Below are 17,243 nucleotides of genomic sequence, written 5' to 3'. Positions count from 1 at the left end.
ACTACTTTTGTCTAATTTTAATACACTAGACACAAAATATTTTTATATATTTTATTTCTTTTCCAGCTGCTACAAGCTGTTTTTTCTCGAACCAGTTAATTTGTTGTTTGTTTTTAGTCTCTTTCTTTTCCTAATGAAGCTGGGTGGAATCACACAGGACTGAAGTTTATTTGAGCTGGTTTCAAATACTAACAGCGATCACTTGCCCGGCCTCTTTACCAGCTGCAGAACTGACGACACACTACCAAGCTGAACCAAACCAGGAGCCAGTCGAATCGTACACAGTCTTACCTGCCACTGAATCTACTAGTACATTAATTTAGTTTTCACTCTTTATTCGAAACAGTCTGAAGGAAGAGGGTGCTTGATGAAGAAGTGTGACTTTTCTGTCACACATGTGCAACACGAGCTGTGCTACTGGTCACTTTTAGAGGCTGATCCTGCATCAAGTGTTGCAGAAGAACGTGTGCTGAAATATAAAAAATGTTTTACCAAAGTGAAATCTCTCTCCAGAGGTGTTGAAGGGAACACTTTTATTTAATTTTACTTTCTCCACATCTTGGCTGCTGATTTTCAAATATGTCAAACCAGGAAACTGAAGTTCTGCCATGAAAAGTAAAGATGTTACAACATGTTGTCATATGAAGCTAAGAACATGGTCTTTACTTGCAATATACATTTTTGGCAATAGTTTCACACAAAAAATGAGGGACGTTGGATTTAGTTTTTTTGTCTGAACTAATTGAATCATAATCAGAATCTTTATTTCTTCTTCTGTATCTTCTCTTCTTTCCTCCTGCCTCTAACAGCATTTTTCATCTCCAGTTTCTACCTCTACACTTCAGTTTCTTTATTTCTTAAATGATTTTGGTTTTCATACCTTCCTCTTGTACACTAACAAAAGGTTGTGGCCGTAAACAAGCTGTAACTGATTCCCTTTTATTATATATAAAAAAAAAGTTGCACAAAACTTCCCTGCACGGTGCAAACTACTGTATGCATACACACATCTTTAACTATTATCTCATTGTATTTTTATTTTCTTCTTTTTTAAAAAAAAAACAAATCTTCACTCATGTAATATAGAGAAATCAAACCCACTTGTTTTATATATGTTAATTTTTTTCTGTAAAGCCTTAGTCATCGTATTTGATTTTATTTTTGTAGATATGATTTTTTTTAAAAAGGATGTATAAATTATTTTTTTCTCCCTTGTTTTTAAAATTGGTGAGATTGTTAGCTGCACAGAAGGAAAACAAAAAAGGAGTTCATGTGTCAGATTCATTTGTTTTGTGAGATTAAAAAAGAAACTGGGTAAATAAATTTAAAAAAATGTGGACTGTGAGTGTTTGATCTTTGAATTTTAGACCAGTTCTCACCAGTTAATGGTGCATGTTAGTGGTGCTGTTTGGTTTTGCAAATTTTCTTTCTCAGTATTTCATCAATTCCAAAATGAACATCCTCTTAATTGACCAGAGATTAATTGCACTGAAAACAGTAAAACACTGGGAATCTAAGATGGAAATCTACCCACTTTATATTGAAACAACATATCATACATCATTTAGTGAAAGTCTCTACAGAAGTAAACTCATTTTTAGCAAAGTGAACGATTCAGACTCTTCATTTGTAAGATGCTGGTCTTATTTTGAAAACCATCACCGGAAGCCGGGCTGCTTCCTGACGGTGGGAGGCTCTCAGCCGGTGCTGGGTGTCCGCGCAGACCCCCCTCAGCTCAGCGGGGCTCCGCTGCTACAACAGCAGAAGCGGAGCAGGGATGAGATGCGTGTCGCTGCCTTTTGTGCTGTTCCGGTGCTTTGATTTGTTTGTTTAGCTGCGATTTTCCAGCCGAGAAACGCACAGAGTTCACGAAGAAGATGCAAGTTTCACTTCGGCTGTAGATGAGCTGGAAACTGCGGACGGATGAGAGTCTGGAGAAAGTGAATTAGGAGGCGTCTGTGTTGGAGAGATCGCTGCTGCTGAGCTCATTGTGCAGCTGGTTGCAGTCTGTTCCTCTGGAGCAGAAAGGTAAGAAATCCCCGTGATTACTGGTCTTTAAACATTTATAAACAGACAAGAGTCAGATTTTAAAAGTGCTTTTCTAAAATGTTGGGATTTCTTTATTTGTACACAACCCTGGAGCTCTGATGAGCTGGCAGATCAACAGTATCGACCACACATTCACTTACAGCTCAATTTCAGCGTGAACGCGCACGCACAGTGGTTCTTGGGTCTTTCTCTTGGTCACTTTCCCCCTTTTCTTTTTGCGCTTTTACGCACGACGTGCCAAACTGAGCTCTTTGCGCGTCTCCTACATGATACTTCGCACTGTGCTCGGTCGCATGTAGAGTTTTCTGCGTGTTGTCTCCAGCATGTTGCTCACAGCGGCATCACTTCATGCTGGGTGTGTTTCGCTTTGTCTCTCAAACGGACTCTCCGTGTTCCCACTGCTGCGAAATCAAAGTGCAAACCAGTTCTCGTGGCGGCTTTGGTCGCTGGTCATCGTGAGCTCCTGCTGGCTGTGTTTGTTATTTAAATGCGTGGTAGACCGGGCTCGGGCTGCTTACAGGAGTCAGGGTAGAGGCAGCAGCCACGCCTCGCTGGCTCACTGCCACCCTGAGGCCTGGAGGCCCCTGGGAGCCACACATGCAGGCTGGTTACTCCGCGACATCAAGCTGAGGCAGCACGGAGAGAAAGTGTTTCACTCCAAAACTAGGAAGTAAAAGGTAAACAACTAATGGACTGACAGTGTAAACAAACTTTCACTGAGGCTTCTTGTAGTGTTGCAGTAAGAGTTGATCAATTTCACTCCACCAGCAGGAGAGAAAAGATGAACGTGTTCAGATCAAATTATTTGTCATTTTTACTGCGTGGTAACAGGTTTTTTTTCTCCTGTTTCCACGCTGCATGTATAAATTCCCTCATCCCAGATGATGCTGAACATGGAGTCCAGTGTAAATCAATCAGCTGTGGATGGATTACAGTGGGAGAGGCTCGTCAGCATGATCAATGGCATTGACCGTCTCAGAGAGAGACAGAGACAGAGCTGGTTGTGTTTATGTTTAAAGTAGAGTTATAAAAGCACGGAGGCCGTGTCACATAAGAATTTGCTACATCCATACTAACTCCCATAAATCCCAGTTTGCAAACAAATCGTTCGCTGTCTGTTGGTTTGTCTGTGTGTGTGAGGGAGGCGGCCTGTTTACACTTTTCAAAGTGAGCATGAATGTTTGTGCTGCAGCAGCAGAGACCTGAGGGTAAATTGTCAACACAATATAAAGTATAAAAGTACAGTATATTTGTCTTCATTTAGGGATGTGCAGAGTTGGTGTCTTTCTCACTTGGACTGAGATGTGGGACATGGACTCTGTTGTTAAGCTGTTCCTTCCTCTCCTTCTCTTAAGGCTTTAGCTCATGGATTCACTGTCTTTTCAATTTTACACAACCACATCTGAGTGACGACGCTGTGTGGGATGTTGACAACAGGTTTTTGCCAATCTTCTAACTATTAAAGACCATCAGCACCGGCGTGTCACCACTCGACCTTCTGCTAAACCGACATAAAGAGTCTGTGTGTGAATCACATGAAAGACGTTGGTGAAGCCTGAAGTGTTTAGTGTAGAAGCCGGGCACAGGAGGTCACGGCACAAATATGGAGCGCGAGGACTTTTTGTTATTAGATTAAGAGTCTACTTGTTACGCGGCCAATGTGGAAAGTTCCTCCCTGAAGAAAACAAACGGTCATGTTCAGATAAAAAGACACATTTCTAATGTGGAGACCTGCAGACAGAGGGAGAAGCGTCCTTAAATGTGCTCACAGTCACAGCCTGCTAAACGAGTCGTGGGTGTTTCTGTCTCGAGGTGTGAGGGATACAGGGAGCGAGGAGGAAGGGGGGGTGCTAAGTTGATGTTCTGGTTGCCGTGGCAACTACCCCCCTCTTGTCTTTTCTCACCCAGAGCCTCCCATTCATCCCCATTGTAATAGCTAAGCACTGTTGCCCATGGAGACCACAGGGGAGAGTTGGGGAATGTGTCGTCTGAGTGAGTATGTATCACACTTTAAACTAATCACTGCTCATAACTGAGGGACGCCGGCTCCAACCTTTATTAGTGGTACATGGTGCTGACTGGGTTCTCTGAAGTCCAGAGCATTCATTCTGGTTTTACTCTGAGTTGCTCATGTGGAAAACTGGAAGAGTTTCCAGCTGCTCAGATGTTCTGCCTCCACTCCTGCAGGTCCTGCACACTGGAGACTTGTAACCCAGAATAAAAGGTGGTGTAATTGCCCTTTATCGTCTAAGAACTCACTCGGGGTCAACTCACTTGAGTTTGCTTATAAAAACTCCCTCGAAGCAGCGGAATAGGCTCAGCTATGTACTGTGCGACTTCACACGCCTCGCCGTGCCAACATTTGCACAATGCTGTCTCTCTTCTTGTTGCTGTGTTTCCCCACTGAGACGCTTCTGCTCCTGTCCGATTTCACAAATTATCTTTCAGCTCTCTCCTGTTCTCTCTCGTCACCCCATTTCGCTCCACCCTCTTTACAGTTTCCAAACTAATTCAGAGTTTGTCTAATTCAGATCTCACTCTTCTTCTTCCCCCCCCACTCTCCCATCTGTTCCCAGGCGTCCAAGATAGATTCCCTTAGGAGTAAAGTGGACTTGCTGCGCCTCCCTCTGACTCTCTCTTGTAAGTCAATCAGTAGCCACAAAAGCCAGCTGGGCGTGGTCTGGGAGAAGGGCTCGGGGGCAGGAAGGGTCCAGAAACCCCGCCCACCAACAGCCTCCAACATGGACAACGAGTCGACGTACTCGGGATACTCCTACAAGTCGTCCCACTCTCGAACGTCTCGCAAACACAGGTAGAACACAGACACACTGCACTGCAAGTCAAAATGATTTTCATTACACCCTAAACTGTCAATTACTGGTAAGAAAAGATAAGATAAGATAGATAAGATAGTTTATTTGTCATATGCAAAAATGTACATGGTACAGTGTACAATGAAATGTGTTGATGCACCTGCTTCCTTTTACATAGAGAGACAGAACAAGTAGATATGAAGAACAGAAGTCAGAAGTCAACAGATACAAATATACAGGATAAGTGTGCAGACCTATGCGTACCCGACGTATACAGTCATAAATATATAAACATATAAATATATACCCTCAGATATCAATAACCACTGGCACCTATGCACTTGCTTATGTTCATTTGTACATGTAAATATAATGATGTCTTTACACATATACATAACCTTGTATATACACATGCACACTCATTTACCTATGTACTCACAGATACCAACGGGAATACAACTCAAATTAACTTTATTTCACATAAATCACCCTTCAGAAACACATTTTGGTACGTCAACCAATTGTTTGAGCTCCTATTGCTTAAGAATATGTCCCGTTGATCACTCGTTGTGTTGTTAATTTGTATCTTTAAATATGTTAATAAACTGAATATATTGTGTATTACTTGACTATTGACACATTTAAATACACAACTTGAAGGAATGAACTATTTAACTGATTTCTTCTCTTTTAATGTTCCAGTTTTCTGAACATATCAGTTGAACTGTTGTATTAACGGTGTGACTCTTGTAGTTCTTCATGTGAGATAATGGGCTTATGGCCACTCTGGCTCCCCCTATTGGTAGAATCAGAAAAGGCAGCATCATTTGAAACCATACAGCATACTGACATGCAAATGCTTTGGTGTCTCAAATATCTCCCTCTTTTATTACTGCCTATATATCAGTAGTTTATTCAGTGGAGATTTCCCACGCTGATTGTCACCTTTCATTGTTTGTTTATTTATGTATAATATCAGTGACTAGAGGATTATATTGTGTATAAGGAGATCAGTAGTAGTTAATAAACCAGCCCTGACTTGTACACTTCTCTTTTGTTTGATTTGTCTCCAGAGAGAGGAGGGAGAGGCATCGGACAAAGAGTCGTGACAGCAGCATCCGCGGAGACAAATCAGTGACCATCCACGCTCCTGGTGAACCGCTACTGGATGCAGAGTCCACCAGAGGAGATGACAGAGTCAGTCTGTTATTCTGATTATATCTCTCAGTATGTTTTCTAATCTGACCTAATAAACACTAACACCTGTTTGCTCTTGTCTGTCTTTAGGATGACAACTGGGGTGAGACCACCACGGTGGTCACCGGCACCTCTGTGGACAGCATCTCCAATGAGGACCTGACACGGATCTCCAAAGACCTGGAGGATTCTTTGCCCCTGGAGTGCCGTCGTTACCTCAGCCCTGTTTTAGGTGGCGTTCTAGGGTTCTTCTCTTTGGTCACTCCTCTGGCCTTCTTAGCCCTCCCACAGCTCCTGTGGCGGGACACACTGGACCCTTGCGGGACGCCATGTGAAGGACTTTACATCTCTCTGGCCTTCAAGCTCCTGATCCTCCTCATCTCCACGTGGGCGCTGTTTCTTCGCTCGCCCAGAGCCACTCTGCCGCGCTTCTTTATCTTCCGCTGCCTGCTGCTGGCGCTGGTCTTCCTCTTCGTTGCGTCCTATTGGCTCTTCTATGGAGTGCGGGTGCTGGAGCCCAGAGAGACAGACTACCGGGGCATTGTGGGATATGCGGCGTCTCTGGTGGATGCACTGCTGTTCATTCAGTACCTGGCCCTGGTGCTGCTGGAGGTCAGGCATCTGCAGCCAGCTTTCAGTCTCAAGGTTGTGAGGACCACAGATGGAGCTAGCCGCTTCTATAACGTGGGACATCTCAGGTTAGTGCGTGCAAAAGAAATAAATAAATATAACTGACCAATGCTAAGATGCTTTAGCTCAATGCACAGCTGAGACAAAGTCTTTTTTACCATCTGATGACGGTGTGCTAGAAAGTTCTGACATTTACCAACTTCACACACAGTTTGAAGATGATTAAAACAGATGGTTGAAGAATGGAAAGAAAATCTGCAAAACCTAAGTAACTAAATATCAGTAGGTACAGATAGATGTCTCCAAACAGCTAATGAAATGACAAGTTGACTTTCAGTGACAATGCACCAATGATGAGGGCAGCAACCACTATACTATTGAGCCACTTCTTGTTTACTTAACACTAGAAGAAGTTATGTCTCTTAGACTCATCGGCTTGGTGCTAACTTTTAAATTGCTGTATAATATTGCAGATGTGTTTTTCTCATGCATGATTAACAGAGGGGGAACCTGTTTCTGCTACTGTTAGTTCACCACTTCCTCGTGTGTCTGTTAATGTGGCCATGAGGCTGCGGGTGGTGATGATATGACACTGATAACGCGCGGTAGCTATATTTTGAAATATGCCTGTCTAACAGAGGAAGTTTGTTTTTTCTTCCTCTGTTTCGTGCATCACAGTATTCAGCGGGCAGCAGTGTGGGTTTTGGACCAGTACTACAGTGACTTCCCCGTCTATAACCCTTCTCTTCTCAACCTGCCCAAGTCCATCCTCACCAAGAAGATGTCTGCCTTCAAGGTCTACAATCTGGGGGAAGGTAAAATAATGTTGTGTGCAGCATTTCATCTTTTACCCTTACAGTTCAACCCCCTCTGGATCAGAAGAGTTCTTACTATATGCATGAAAACAAAACACAAAAACACAAAAAACAACAACACAACAAAAAAAAAAGTGACACAGTCATGGTACACAGTAGTATCCCAATTGATCAAATCAATATGTAAATTCCACAAATTGGAAAAAAAGCTGTCAATTAGGATCGATGGGCTTTAACTTCAACTTTAACTTGTTTCTGTCTTCAGAGAACAACACTAATAACTCCACGGGCCAGTCAAGAGCCATGATCGCAGCTGCTGCTCGCAAAAGAGACAACTCCCACAATGAATACTACTATGAGGAAGCAGAATTGGAGCGGAGGATCCGCAAACGCAAGGCCAGGTGAGAATATACCCACCTGTTTCGGAGACACAGATCACCCTTTTATTAGGTCTCTGTTTAAAGAATCCAACGCTTGCGAAAATCGAGTTGAGGCTATTTGGGATACATGCATGCATTTTCAGCAGGGCTTGGAGTGGTAGCTGTCGCAAGGGGTGATGAATGTAGACACACCGTTAAACAAATCAGCTTCAAGTTCACAAAATGTAATTTCTCCTCCCAGACTGGTGGTGGCAGTAGAAGAAGCATTTACCCACATACGGCGTCACCAGGACGATGAAGCTATCGCATCCTCTCCCAAACACCCGCGGGAGCTGATGGACCCCAGGGAGGCAGCTCAAGCCATCTTTGCCCCCATGGCGCGGGCCATGCAGAAGTTCCTCCGCGCCACCAGGCAGCAGTCGTACCACAGCATGGAGAGCATCATCAACCACCTGCAGTTCTGCATCACTCACAACATGACCCCCAAGGTGAAGAGCCGACTTTCTACCTACCCGTTTGTATTTCATTAGTTAGTATTGACATTTTTATGCATTTTCTCCCTTAATTTTATTCTACAACATTTTACAGACATTTATCAATTAATCTTTTTTGAGACATTTTTTTTTACTTATGGAAAGAAACTGATCATAGCATAATGAGCAACATTATTTTTGCCTTTTATCGCCAGAAACATATTTTAAGCTGTTGTCTCTTACCATGTTATTGTAATCGAGGAAGAAAAGAATAAATGATGTTGTTCCAGAAAATGCTAATTTAAAACTGAAGACACAAAAGAAAAAGAAACATAAGCTGTTTTTTGGGGGGTGAAAACAGAATTGCTAACTTTAGAGTCGTAAATGAATCATTTGTGATGCTGTAAACCATCCCAGCCATGCACTCTGAATATTTTTGGTCAGTATTTTACATATCTTGCGTGTCTCTCCCTCTAAAGGCTTTCCTCGAGCGTTACCTCACCCCAGGTCCAACCCTTCAGTACCAGGACAACAGCAGGGGACGCCAGTGGGCGCTGGCGAGTGAGGAGCCAGTGACGGCGTCTCTGCACCAAGGCCAGGTCTTCTCCCTGAGGCGCATGGACTTCGCCTTGGTTGTCACAGTGACGCCCCTCCCCTTCCTGCGCCTGGGCGAAGAGTTCATCGACCCCAAAAGTCATAAGTTTGTCATGAAGCTGCAGTCTGAGACGTCTGTGTAGGACGAGGGAGGGGCTCATTTCAGGGCTTTCAGGGTCTCTTTTTATACCTTCTGGTATTTTAGAGTTACTTTTCATGATTTGTATTTGTTGTTAAGTGTGACTCCTAAAAAAGCAGATGAAACTGCTTCTGAACTTCCACTGAAGAGTTTACTGAAAGTAGGCATACACACGTATACTCTCCAGTAAAAGCACTGGATGAACTTGGTGCCCTGAGCATTACATGGACATATTACATTCATTATTTTCCCTGTTTATATGAGATTTTATGACCTACACTAAGAACAAATATAACATACATGTCAACAACATTGGAGCAGTTTGTGTTCAGTAACATTGCCAGTACATGTTTTAACCTTGGTTTTAATCTTGATCATCTAAGCCCTGCCAACCTGGTTGAGCTCATGTCTCTCCGTCATTAAAAACATCATCACTATAAAGCAGTTTTCAGAATTCACACATCTCCAACTGGAATCACAATAAGCTTTATACAACCTTTTGTTGATTTGGGTTTTTAAAGTTGGGTCACTTGTGCTCATATGTGTACATATTTTTGTGTCTCGTCACTCAAAGACGTTCTTTCTACATTACACAAAGTGATTGTCATAGCACTCATACAAACAGTTTATATGTTTTGATGCCATTTTATTGTACTGAACTAAGCTCCTAATTTTTGTCTCTGAAGATTATTGTCTTAAAAAACAAACCTGTTACTTACTGTTTTTTTTTTTAACTGTGAGTTGATGCAAAGGGTTTTAATAAAGATGTTGTCACCCAAAGTCATTTGTCTGTGAATCACTAGGGACTTTTTGAAATATCTATTGTTATCTTCATGTAAAACAGGAAGTGGGACTCAAATTAATTATGGGAATATGTGAAGCAAATTAGGAAGGTACAAATTTCATTGTTTTATAGTTACATGCTAAACAATTCCTAGCAACTGGAAGACATCAAAACTAAAAAGAAATTCCCCTAAACTATTATGTATGGTACTGTGCTAAATAGAACACAATAAAAAAATAATGATACTATTCAGCCTGTTATGATAATACGTTAATTAGACAGTTATAACAATTTTATCTTTAAGGGCTGAGAAATGTGAATGAATAAGAATCAAGAGTGAAAGAAAAATAAAATACATTTGTCAGTGAACACGTCACCATGAACCACCTTCATAAAAAAGTCTACACTCGTGTAGAGTGGCTTGTCGCCATTACGACGAGCCTCATGAGACTAATACTGCTTATTCCGTTGCTCCAAGGTAGGTCATTGTCTATATAAAATATTATTAAGCCTCAGTTGATGTGTTAAACATTCAAAACACTTTTTGAAGTTGCTGTTCAGAGTCAAAGTAACTTCCTGAGACTTGGACTAGAAACAGAACAGTATCTGGTGTTGTGTCACAAAAAGCTACGGAAAGAAACTGACACATATATTTATTTAGATGTATATATATATATATATATATATATATATATATATATATATAGTTCACCTTCCTAATATATACTATATATGTATATATATATAGTATATATAGTTCTCCATTACTTTTGACATTTGCTTATGTGTTGAATAGAAAAACGGTAAGAAGTTTAGCACGTTTTCTATATTGAGCATTGTTAAAACAGGAAGCGTAAACTGTTTGTGGTGTCGAAAATATGATTAAACACATCTTTATGTCTCAGTATACTTCACACCAAGTAGTCAAATGACACAACCTTATCTGTAGAGATAACATTGCTGTTTAATCAGACTCCCTAGACAAGACACTGAACCCCAAACCCCTGGCTTCTTAAATTCAGTTGCCTGTTCACAAGAAGCTCCCCTAGAGGATTATTATACTTCAAACTTTACTGTTATTACTGTATTTCAGTTATTCTTGGGTCTTGAAACCTTATCATCAGACAAAATGAAATTAAAAGAAACTTAAAACAAACTGGCCATCATATCAAAGACCATGTGTTTTACAGAAGTGCTTTTCTTTAGATTTTCCTCAAAGACTTGATCTGGTGAGGCTGCATCTTTATTATTACTTTTTTTTTTTTTCACAGTGGCATTGGGTGAATCCCTCCAGAAAGTCTCTGGATACTTGGGGGATACCATTACTTTGCCTTCAGGAGCTGACCCATCATGGACTCTCTCAGAAATTGAATGGTCAATATTTTCCAACAGCACTTTCATTGCTACTTATCGCAATGGGAAGCAAAGCATTGACCGCTTCGATCCATATAAAGGCAGACTCAGTCTCAACAGCAATACAGGTAAAAGAAAATCTATGTAAATAAATAGTTTTTGTATCTGTATTTTCAGTGGTTATTCATTTGTTGATTTGCTGATTAGGTGACTTGATGATTCGTAATTTGAACACAAAGGATGCCATGGTCTACAATGTAGAAGTCATCAATACTGAGTACAAGCACACCATAAACAACATCGAGCTCACAGTGCAACGTAAGTGGCACCAATTTTAGTTGTGTCAGTACTTAGTACTTATTCTTGAGTCATGTGTTAAAACAGTCCTTAAAAAAATATGACTTCCCTTTGATTTTCAATGGTTTCATGACATTGTGACTTCTGAATGGTTCATGTTTCAAGGCAGATCAATGATGTTTGTTTTCCATGTTTTGTCTAATCAACATTGCCAATTTAAATCTTTGTAGAACTCCAGAAACCACCCATAGAGACACACACATGGGTCCCGCGTGAATCTAAAAACAGAGGCTGTTTGGTAGAGGTGCAATGTTCTTCTTTGGATGAAGGTGTTCAGTTCTCTTGGCACGTTGAACCACTCAGTGTTACAACCCTCAACACGAGTCGTCCTGATGGCAAACCTGCGTTTTTGTTAGCATTTCTTAAGAACACAGAGCACACTGTTGAAATCACCTGCACCACCAGCAGAAATATTGTTACATCCTCAAGTGTTGTTACATCAAAATGTGAAGGTAAGGTTTATTCTGTGGTATTTGATTAACTGTATATTTTTTAGAGTGTGTGACAATATAAGAGAAGATAACGAACGTGCTAAAACATTACAAATTAAATATTGCAGCCAAATCTGCATTTATTATTTAAGCTGATATTGTGCTTAAGGGGTCTCAACCATGTTATTAATTAAAATAGTACAGCTGTGTTGATACATGACAATATGAAGTTTGACACAATACAGTAAATAATATAGAATCATATCTATACCATTATTTCAGATGACAAGGATCAACCCACCCCCCAACGATGGCCCCAGATCAGAAATAGGTTTATTGCTGTCACGGTCATAGCAGCTTTGGTGGGATGTTTGCTACTGGGTTTATTAATATATGTTTTTAGAGGTGAGTGTAAAATATCATTATCATAGAAGATAAGAACATTTCTTTGTAGAGAGTGTTTTGATGTAATTGTTGGAAAAATTTGAATCTGAATCTAGAATCTGTTCTTACTGTATGCATATAGCGAGTAATTAACAAGCCTTGAGACTATTTAGGCCACTTGCAGGTTACAAAACATACTAAGTATTAGTATTTGACAATGCTAGTAAAGGGAAGTGGGCCATATCTAACCTGTGGTTAGTATAACTCTTTCCTGTGGCTTCACCTTCACCTGCAACATGATAGCCAGGTCTGGCATTGTGTGGTTGCACTAAACACAGATGTCATCAAAGGATCTCTCTTACTTCCTTAAAAGATGCCAGAATAATTTTAGGTATTCTCAGTAGCTGCAGTAATTCCAATTTGGATCATGTACTTCGCCTGTCTCTGAATTATTTGCTTTGTATGAGGTGGCATCATGCACAGCTCTGCCTGTGTGACTGGGATAATCCTGAAACAATGTAGAGTGTGCATCACATGTATAATAACAAAGTTTTGCTTTTTCTGAGAGTCAATAAAATTTCTTCAGTATTTTATCTTTCACTTAAATACAGCTGCAGCAAAATAAAAATCTAGATGATGAGCTTACTGCAGGCCACGAATGCAACCTAGAAACTTCCCAAAATGCTAAAACAGTTATTGCAGAGTAGACTGTACACCATGCAGTAAACTGTTGTGTATGTACACATGATAATAGACGTGTCTGTTAATAAGAATCACAAATATCGAGTGTGACAGTAGAGATTTTTGGTAGCAACAGAATTTTCTGTTTTTGTGTTAATTCTGCCCTTGCAAATGTTTGGGGATGTGCTGCTCTTCCCCATACTAGATACAGTATTTTATTGAGGTGTGGACTAATTAAAGCTTATAATGTGAATCACTGTGTTGAGACCTCTTATTAAATGTATCTAAATTCTGTGAAATGGCTGAGTTGTAATTGTCAAGCACACAATACTTCATAATAACAGTTTTATCGTTTTCAGTTACAGAACAGAAAAAAACGCTGCATGACGAAAGGTATGTATTTCATACAGCCTTGTCCAGAAAACATGTTTCCATAAACAAAAACAATATAAAGGTGAGCTCATTATTGTGTTCGGTCTCTGCGTAGCAAGGACTGGTAACTCAATGTACTGAAACATAACCATGTATTTCTCTCTTCCTTGCAGCCAGCTTGACATAAACGCTTTAAGAAACCCGAGTGACCAGACCATAAAACTTGACAATGATGGAGATGGCTGAGATGTGCAGTATCAGTAAAATGTCAATGTGAAATCTTATGAATGAAGTAAAAGGTATTTTGAATAAATATGCACATGATGTATATAATATAATAATGTATGAGCACCAAAATATTCATTTGTTGTCATTGACCCTATTGTTTGCTTTAGGGTTTTCATTTTCTTTTCATGTTTTTTTTTTTTTAACTATTACACACCATAGCTTGAGGGTGGTTCTGTAAATCACAAGAGCCGACTTTCTACCTACCCGTTTGTATTTCATTTTTTAGTATTGACCATATTATGCATTTTTCTCTCTGACTTTTATTCTACAACATTTGTTACATATATTTTTTTATTATCAGTTTCTTTTATGGAAAGAGACTGATTATTGCATAACAAGCAACAATCGTTTCCTTTTTTTTGCCTTTTATCATCAGAAACATATTTTAAGCTGTTGTCTCTTACCATTTTATTGTAATAGAGAAAACAAAGGATGAATGATGTTGTTCCATGGTAGAGAATGGACTGAAGATACAAAAGGAAAAGGAACAGCTGTTTTTGGGGAGTGAAAACAGAAAAGCTAACTTTGAGTTGTAAATGAATTATTTGTGATGCTGCAAACCAGACAAGCCTTACACATATTTTTGTTTAGTACTTTTACATATTTTGCTGCGTCTCTCCCTCTACACCGCGTTCCAAATTATTATGCAAATTTAATGTAAGTGTCATAAACATTAAATGTTTAGTTTTTAAATTAAACTCATGGATGGTAATGTGTCTCAGTGCTCTTTGGATCACTGAAATGAATCTCAGACACCTGTGATAATTAGTTTGCCAGATGATCCAAATTAAAGGAAAAGTACTAAAGAAGGTTGTTCCACATTATTAAACAGGCAAAAGGTTTCAAGCAATATGGGAAAGAAAAAGGATCTCTCTGCTGCCGAAAAGCGTCAAATAGTGCAATGCCTTGAACAAGGTATGAAAACATTAGATATTTCACGAAAACGTAAGCGTGATCATCGTACTGTAAAGACATTTGTGGCTGATTCAGAGCCCAGACGTGCAGATAAAGGCAGAATGAGGAAGGTTTCTGCCAGGCAAATTCATCGTATTAAGAGAGCAGCTGCTAAAATGCAATTACAAAGCAGCAAACAGGTATTTGAAGCTGCTGGTGCTTCTAGAGTAGTGGATGGTTGGTGGGTGGCCACCATGTCCCAACAAGGCTGTGACGTCAACAAGGAGGTGGCGGAGTCATGGGGAGAGAGCTAGTAGGCCCCTTTAGGGTCCCTGAAGGTGTGAAAATGAACTCTGTAAAGTATATAGAGTTTTTAACTGACCACTATCTTCCATGGTACAAAAAGAAGAACCGCGCCTTCCGTAGCAAAATCATCTTCATGCAGGACAATGCACCATCTTATGCTGCAAAGAATACCTCTGTGTCATTGGCTGCTATGGGCATAAAAGATGAGAAACTTACAGTGTGGCCACCATCCTTCTCACAGCTGACGACTTCACCTCCTTTTTTACCAACAAGGTGGCAGCCATCAGCTCCTAGTTCACTCCTCCTGACAATGACATTCTGCTTACTAAACCTGACGATGCATCTCACTTCACTTTTTCAACACTGTCAGAGGATGATGTGTCCACCCTCCTTCTCTCAAATCACCCGACCACCTGCTCTCTGGATCCGATCCCCTCTACTCTTCTTCAAGCTATTGCACCAACACTAATACCAGCCATTACACAGATGATCAACACCTCTTTCACAACAGGCACCTTTCCCACCTCATTCATGCAGGCCCAGATTACTCCACTGTTGAAGAAGCCTTCTGGATCCCTTCCTTGTGGAGAACTACAGACCGGTCTCTCTTCTTTCATTCCTGGCCAAGACTCTGGAACGTGCAGCTTTCAATCAACTCTCTGACTTTCTTTCCCGGAACAACCTCCTTGATGTCAATCAGTCTGGCTTCAAGAGTGGTCACTCCACAGAAACAGCACTTCTGACTGTTGTGGAATCCTTACGGGTGGCTAAAGCTGTAGGTAACTCTTCTGTCCTTATTCTATTAGATCTATCTGCAGCCTTTGACACTGTGAACCATCAGATTCTTATGACTGCACTCTCAGACCTGGTCTCTGGATCAGCTCTAGCCTGGCTTCGGTCATACTTATCCGAACTAAACTTTAAGGTCTCCTGGCAGGGGCGTGTCTCTGACTCTCATAACTTCTCCACCGGTGTACCGCAGGGCTCAGTCCTTGGTCCTCTTCTTTTTTCAATCTATACTTCTTCTCTAGGCTCTATCATCCATTCTCATGGCTTTCTTATCACTGCTATGCAGATGACACACAGTTCTTCCTGTCTTTTCCGCCAGATGACTTAACTGTCTCATCTCGCATCTCTGCCTGGATGAGAAAAAGACACCTTCAACTTAACATTCCCAAAACTGAACTTCTAGTCTTCCCTGCCAGACCTTCAACTCAACACAACATCAACATTAACATTGGATCGGCGGTGATTGTCCCTACTAAGTCAGCCAGAAACCTGGGGTTCATCATTGATGATCATCTGACCTTCACGGGACACATTTCCACAGTCTCTAGGTCGTGGAGATGCCCTCCACAATATCACAAAGATCAGACCCTATCTGACGGAGTACATAACCCAACTCATTGTACAGGCGTTGATCTTATCTCGCCTGGATTACTGCAATGCATTACTGATGGGTTTACCGGCATCCACGACCAAACCCCTCCAGATGATCCAAAATGCAGCAGCACAGCTCATTTTTGATCAACCAAAAAGGTCTCATGTCACACCGCTCTTCAGATCTTTGCACTGGCTTCCTGTGGCTGCAAGGATCAATTTCAAAGCTCTGTCTCTTGCCTACAGAGTGGTCAACTCCACAGCTCCATCTTATCTCAAATCAATCATTCAGGTCTACATCCCCTCCCGTCCACTGCGCTCAACCAGGGAACGTCGTCTGGCAGTACCAGAACCACACAGTCGACACCAAAGAAAACTGTTCAGCTCAGCGATCCCACGATGGTGGAATGAGCTGCCTATCTCTGCACGCTCAGCCACCTCTCTTGCAATCTTTAAAAAACTGCTGAAAACAGAACTCTTCTGCATCTTCCTTTGCACTTAAATAAATAAAAAAAAAAATGTTCTTTTGTTCTCACATCTCTTGAAACAGAAACACTTTTTTGATAGCACTTTGCTTTGATGTTGTTTCTTCTTGACTTAGATTTTGTTTGCTTGCCTTGTTCCTTTTCCTCTCCACTGTTTGCCTAGTGCTTGCTCAAGTGATCTTGTTGGGCTACATGTGTTTCTTGTCTGTCTTGTGAAGCACTTTGTAATATATGTTTAGAAAAGTGCTCTATAAATAAATTTATTATTATATAATTTATTATTGTTCCTCACTTGTAAGTAGCTTTGGATAAAAGCGTCCGCTAAATGACTAAATGTTAATGTAAATGTAAATGTAACCCAATGAAGAACCTTTGGAGCATCCTCAAGCAAAAGATCTATGAGGGTGGGAGGCAGTTTGCCTCAAAATAACAGCTCTG

The 17,243-nt window shown here is 40.8% G+C and overlaps 2 protein-coding genes and 1 long non-coding RNA gene across 4 annotated transcripts; all 3 read left to right on the top strand.

Moving 5' to 3' along the window:
- The first annotated feature begins 1,643 nt into the window (after positions 1–1,643).
- On the top strand, positions 1,644–9,202 carry LOC113157136 (vang-like protein 2). Its single transcript, XM_026352427.1, has 8 exons — positions 1,644–2,028; positions 4,626–4,861; positions 5,936–6,059; positions 6,150–6,757; positions 7,368–7,504; positions 7,770–7,905; positions 8,126–8,372; positions 8,837–9,202. The coding sequence occupies exons 2-8, from the start codon at positions 4,791–4,793 to the stop codon at positions 9,092–9,094; spliced, it is 1,581 nt and encodes a 526-aa protein (XP_026208212.1). The 5' UTR covers positions 1,644–2,028; positions 4,626–4,790; the 3' UTR covers positions 9,095–9,202.
- A 1,100-nt stretch (positions 9,203–10,302) lies between these two features.
- Positions 10,303–12,017, top strand: si:cabz01074946.1 (SLAM family member 9; the record flags this gene model as incomplete). The annotated part of the gene is made up of 4 exons (XM_026353403.1): positions 10,303–10,352; positions 11,146–11,355; positions 11,435–11,545; positions 11,755–12,017. Coding segments are annotated over exons 1-4 (618 nt in total), but the record flags the coding sequence as incomplete, so codon positions are not given.
- Positions 12,018–12,020: 3 nt separating this feature from the next.
- LOC113157591 lies at positions 12,021–13,771 on the top strand. Of its 2 annotated transcripts, XR_003298505.1 has the most exons (3): positions 12,021–12,420; positions 13,440–13,473; positions 13,626–13,771. It is a non-coding gene; the product is annotated as an uncharacterized LOC113157591 (long non-coding RNA). The 2 variants fall into 2 exon arrangements; XR_003298504.1 differs by lacking the exon at positions 12,021–12,420 and having other exon boundaries at positions 13,384–13,473.
- The last annotated feature ends 3,472 nt before the right edge of the window (positions 13,772–17,243 follow it).

This window comes from Anabas testudineus, chromosome 18, assembly GCF_900324465.2.
Source record: "Anabas testudineus chromosome 18, fAnaTes1.2, whole genome shotgun sequence".
In the NCBI taxonomy this organism is placed as follows: domain Eukaryota; kingdom Metazoa; phylum Chordata; class Actinopteri; order Anabantiformes; family Anabantidae; genus Anabas; species Anabas testudineus.
Note: the sequence above shows the minus strand (reverse complement) of the source record. Positions and strands in the feature narration are given on the sequence as shown.

Bases quoted from the DNA above. Each gene is read 5' to 3' on its own strand.
- LOC113157136 (XM_026352427.1), top strand. From the start codon at position 4,791: ATGGACAACGAGTCGACGTACTCGGGATACTCCTACAAGTCGTCCCAC. The intron at 6,060-6,149 runs GTCAGTCTGTTA...GTCTGTCTTTAG, and splicing joins CCACCAGAGGAGATGACAGA to GATGACAACTGGGGTGAGAC. The intron at 6,758-7,367 runs GTTAGTGCGTGC...CGTGCATCACAG, and splicing joins TATAACGTGGGACATCTCAG to TATTCAGCGGGCAGCAGTGT.